This window comes from Castor canadensis, chromosome 11, assembly GCF_047511655.1.
Source record: "Castor canadensis chromosome 11, mCasCan1.hap1v2, whole genome shotgun sequence".
NCBI classification, from domain to species: domain Eukaryota; kingdom Metazoa; phylum Chordata; class Mammalia; order Rodentia; family Castoridae; genus Castor; species Castor canadensis.
Genome location: NC_133396.1, coordinates 25,760,854 through 25,765,882, shown reverse-complemented (window position 1 = coordinate 25,765,882; position 5,029 = coordinate 25,760,854). Strand labels below are relative to the sequence as shown.

The window sequence follows — 5,029 nt, the reverse complement described above, 5'->3', positions numbered from 1 at the left end:
GACATGAGCCACCATTCCTGGTTTCCTTGCTTCTGTGTATGGTTCTCATTTAAGGCAAGAGGGTTACAATGATTTAGGTGACAGCCAATTGAAAAGCAGGAAGGCTAGCTGCTCTGAATTTTGCCAAACCCTACACCTACCACGTCTGGTCCCTGGAGCCAGGCAAAGGAGGTGTTGTGCATAGAGGTCTTCACTGCTTTATTCTGCCTGGACCTCTCCCCCATCACTCTCCTCAGGGGGTCCATCTCTTGGTTAGGCTTCATGTCCCTTCCAGTCTCTACATTTAATATCCAGCATCCCCTGTCTATCCTAACTTCTTAGAATCGGTTCCTCCCCAGCTTGCAGTGCCTGCCCAGGCCCCAGAATTCCATGACCTCTTGGCTAACACGTTGGCACAGCACTGCCCCTCATCCTGGCCCTTTTCTCTCTCAGCTTAGCAAACAACCTTTGGAAGATGGTAGCTGTAAAGACCTGCTCTCTGCTGCTGGTGCTCCTGTTCCTGGCAGTGGGGCTGGGAGAGGAAGAAGAAGCTCAATCCAGGTAGGAGTGGTATAAGGCAGGGAGATGGAGGATGGGCTGATTTTGGGGAGAAGGTGAGAAAGGGAGGGCTCCAGGCTAAGAGGAAAGGTGGAGAGAAAAGCCAGCTAGCACTTGAGCACTAAGTAAGAACAGAACCAGAAAATATTTATTATGAGCTACTGTTGCAGCAGGAGAAACTGTAATTAGATCTGTGGAAGCACTTCTCAATGGCTGAATGTCTGAAGAAAATAGGAGCATCTTCCTTCCTAGTGAAAGTTGTAACCACTCATTGATGAATACCTTCCCTCAAATCTTAGGGAAGACTCCTGGGTACCAGGCACAGGGGATACATGTGAATGGTGGTTCACAAATGCCTCCTGCTTTCAGGGAGCTCACAGGCCCAAGAGGACACAGCAAAGAACCACATAGGCATGTTGATCACTCTGAGTACATGAGCAAAAGCAGATACTAAGATGGGTGAAGTTAGTGGGGGGCTCTGATTGTGTGTTCAGAGACAGAGAGAGACTTGCCCAGGTGCAGGGTTGGACCTTCTCAGATGCAATGATGATCCATGTAAATTTGGCACATGCAAAGTTGTAACTGTGAGGCACAGTTATCAGAAACACACAAGGAGAGACATGTGTATGGTAAGAACAAAGACCTGGGCCCAGACTGCCTGTGGCAACTCCTGGATCGCTGTGTGGCACCTTGGTTTCCTCATTCACAAAAATGGGGTTCACACCTATAATCCTAGCTACTCGGGAGGCAGAGATGGGGAGGATTGAGGTTCAAAGCCAGCCTGGGCAAATAGTTTGTGAGTCCCTATCTTGAAAAAAACCTTCATAAAAAAGAGCTGTGGAGTGGCTCAAGTAGTAAAAATGAGGCCCTGAGTACAAACCCCAATACCACCCCCTCAAAAAAAAGTGGGGATATTAGAACTGGGGTGTAGCTCAGGGGTATGTTGCCCCATATGCTGAGTTGAGCCCCAGCACAAAAAAAAGTAAGAAAAAGGAGGGGTAATATAAATAAAACCGATCTCATAGGGATGTTGTGGATTAATTTATGCATTAATAGGCTTATAGGACACCTGAGTTAGAGTAAGTGTGTTTCTGTTGGTTCGTTGTTGTTGTTGTTGTTGTTGTTATGAGATGGTCTTAGTATATTGCCCAAGCTGGCCTTGAGCTCATGATCCTCCTGCCTCAGCCTCCCATGTTTGGGATTACAGGGCTGTGTTCACCATGCCCAGCTCTGAGTTAGCTATTATTTTGATTGAATGTGAACCAAAAGAGCTGAATCAGGAAGGGCCAGGGCAAGAGGAAAAAAGCAAGGGACTGTGATTCCATCCTTTCCTGATCCCTCTTTGCCCAGAATCCAGAGCCACACACAGATACACAGACACACAGACACAGACACACACACACACACACACACTCATGGAGGATGCAGGAAATAGGCTCTTGAGCTGAGGATAAAGTCCCAGGGGGTTGACCTATTAACAACAGGGGGGTCTCCATAAAAACTGGAGCCTGAGAATTGAGCTTACTCAATTTCAGATTTCTTCCTTCTGTTAGTGACAATCATTTACTCCTGGCATTGTGATTTCCCTCTTCCCTGTCCCTTCTCTGACAACCTGGTTTTTAATCTATCACCCTTCAGATCTCATGCTAAGTTTGGAGGCTCCCAACCTCGAGGCCCAAGGTATGCAGAGGGGACTTTCATCAGTGACTACAGTATTGCCATGGACAAGATCCGCCAGCAGGACTTTGTGAACTGGCTGCTGGCCCAGAAGGGGAAGAAGAATGAGTGAGTCATCTCCTCCAACCCCCCATTTCATACACCCTGGTCTCCTACATTCAGACTGGGATACCATATGTGGCTACATGGGCCGTGTGATACATCTCCAGGGGTACCTTTCACTAGGCAAAGAGGGGGAGTTAAATGTGAAGACCCTGGCCAAGACCCTGACTAGAGCAGCAGTGGTGTCTGGGGGCAGATGGGGGCTAGTCTTCTATCTTTTACTCCTAATGGGAGGAGTCAGAGAAACGTGTGGAAGCCCAGAAAGGATCCCCAGGAAGCTGGGCATGAAGGTAGGGCTGCTTTCCGCAACTGGTGGTGGCAGCTTCAGACTTTGGAGGCAACCTGCCCTTGTTCTTCTTCCTGATTATGGCAAGTCTCATTCTTTGCACTTGCTGTTCAGTCAGCCTGGTAGATTCTGGAAAGCAAATACTGGTGGAGGCACTGAAGGCAAGCAGTAGGGGGTTGAGTGTAGAAAGAGGTACCATTGGGGTGGAAGGACTGAAGAATTCAAGTGTCCCTGAATGAGGAAACATCTTCAGTCTCCCCCAGCCCACCCACTCTTGAATCTTTCTCTGAATAGCTGGAAACACAACATCACCCAGAGAGAGGCCCGAACCCTGGAGCTGGCTGGACAGTCTCAAAGGAATGAGGAGGCAGTGGAGCAGCAGAGGTGAGACCCCCCACACACAGGGAAAGGGAGGGAGCAGAGCCTCCTGCCCAGCCTGCCTCACTGTTCCCTCTCCCAGACTGCAGAGCAAGGCGGAACCTTTGATAAGCATCCCCTTCCTCTTAGAGTTCAAAGAGGGGTCTCCATTGAACAGACTCCTGGAAGGCAGCCCAAGCTGGGAGGGTCCTGGGAGGTGCTTCTAGGATCCATGACTTACTGTATACATGGATTCACTGAGTCAAGGAAGGGCGAGGAAGGAGGGACCTTGGAAACAGGAGGCTCACTTGTCCCTGCCAAAGCTCAGGTTGCTTGGATTCTGTTTTGTTTTGTTTTTTTGCGGTGCTCTGGTTTGAACTCAGGGCCTTATGGTAGGTGGTTAACTATTTTGAGTTGCACCTCCCAGCCCAGAAAGACTGTTTGGAAAAGTAGGGGATTCTCCCAAGGTCGGCCCTCTGAAATTATCTACCCTCTCTGAGGGTGGGGCAGGACTAAAAAACAAAAAAAGGCTGAGGATCTGAGAGCTGAGATTGCCAAGAAGTGGCTATGGTGGCTCCCTCCTCCATCCACGTGTCCTTTGGTGTCCTAGGCACTGTTTTTGCTCTCTCCGGGTGAGGCCAGACTAAAACAGGTTCCTACAGGCTGTCTCCTTTGCAGCTCCCTGCCCAAGAGCCCTAGTGATGAAGATCTGCTAATGGAGCTGCTGATTCAAAAGCTGCTAGCCTGGATGGTAGACCGGACAGAGCTCTGCACGCTCAGGTGGGGTAGGGAGTACGGTGGTTTTGGAGTGTTGCACAGTGGTTAAAAGTTTGATCATCCAGGTCACACATGGATGCAGATTTGTGTGTGTGTATTGCTGGGAATGAACCCAGGGTTTTGTACATGCTAGTCAAGCACTCTACCACTAAGCTACACCTCCAACCATTTTTTAAATCTTGGTTCAATGCACACTGGCAAATTACTTATCCTTTCTGAACTCCAGTTTTTTCATTAAAATCAAAGCTATTTAAACCATTTCATGGAAGGCTGGAGATAACGCTCTTGTCTAGCATGCACAGGGCCCTGGATTCAATTCCCAGCACTGAAAAAAAAAAAGTCATAGGATTGTGGGAAGGTTTAAATAAGATAGTATAAGTGAAGAGCTGAGGGCCACATGAAAGGAGTAACAAAAACTCAGCAGTGTCCTTAGTACCAGGATTTCATTCTCATCTTCCTTCAGGTGACATGCTTTTTTTTTCTTTTGGTGATACTGGGGTTTGAACTCCTGGCCTCACACTTGCTATGCAGGTGTTCTACCATGTAAGCCACTCCATCAGCCCTTTTTTGCATTGGATATTTTTGAGATAGGGTCTCGCAAACTATTTGCCCCGAGATCCTCCTGACCTCTGTCTCTGGAGTGGCTAGGATTACAGGTGTGAACCATCCGTGCCGTGCCTGACAAGATGCTACTCTTGTGTCCCATGTCCTCCCACCCAAGTTCAGCTGCTCCTCCTATTCTCAGCTTTCCCTCTAAACCCTTGGAACACGGCACCTTTCCAGTGGTGGAAACCCCTATTGTTGTAGGCATTTGCCCTGCTCTATAGCCACTGCCAGTCCCAATGATCACCAGCTAAGAAATCCTTTGGTCTATGTGTTTTGTCCCAGACAAGGGACTAAATACTATGGAGAGATCCATGTACCTAATGGTGAGAGAGGACACCTACCCATTATGTAGACACTGAAGCACAAAAATCAAACCACATCCAGATTTTGATACAAAGAGCTGGGGAAGGATGGAGGGAAGAAACCTGGACAGGTGCCTATGGGATAGTAAGAAGGGAGAGGGGACTGTGACTGGCCCTGTGGAGAAGAGAGATGAGGAAATCTCCATTGGAAGGTGTACCTTTGTGAATTATTCTGATTACTTATCATAAAAAGGGTCATTTGGAGGTAGGAGTGGTTTAATTATGGCTAGGTGCCAGGATAAACTTGCTGGTCTAACTCCAAGTTGATATTGACCCTCCCCTCCACCCCCTCCTCTCCTGTCCCCACTCTCCCAGGTCTCAGTGA

General features: G+C 48.4%; 1 protein-coding gene across 1 annotated transcript; it reads left to right on the top strand.

Annotated features, from left to right (window-relative positions):
- The first annotated feature begins 454 nt into the window (after nucleotides 1-454).
- Nucleotides 455-5,029, top strand: Gip (gastric inhibitory polypeptide). The gene is made up of 5 exons (XM_020186547.1): nucleotides 455-540; nucleotides 2,176-2,322; nucleotides 2,897-2,986; nucleotides 3,638-3,739; nucleotides 5,020-5,029. Exons 1-5 carry the CDS (start codon nucleotides 455-457, stop codon nucleotides 5,027-5,029), a joined length of 435 nt encoding a protein of 144 aa, XP_020042136.1.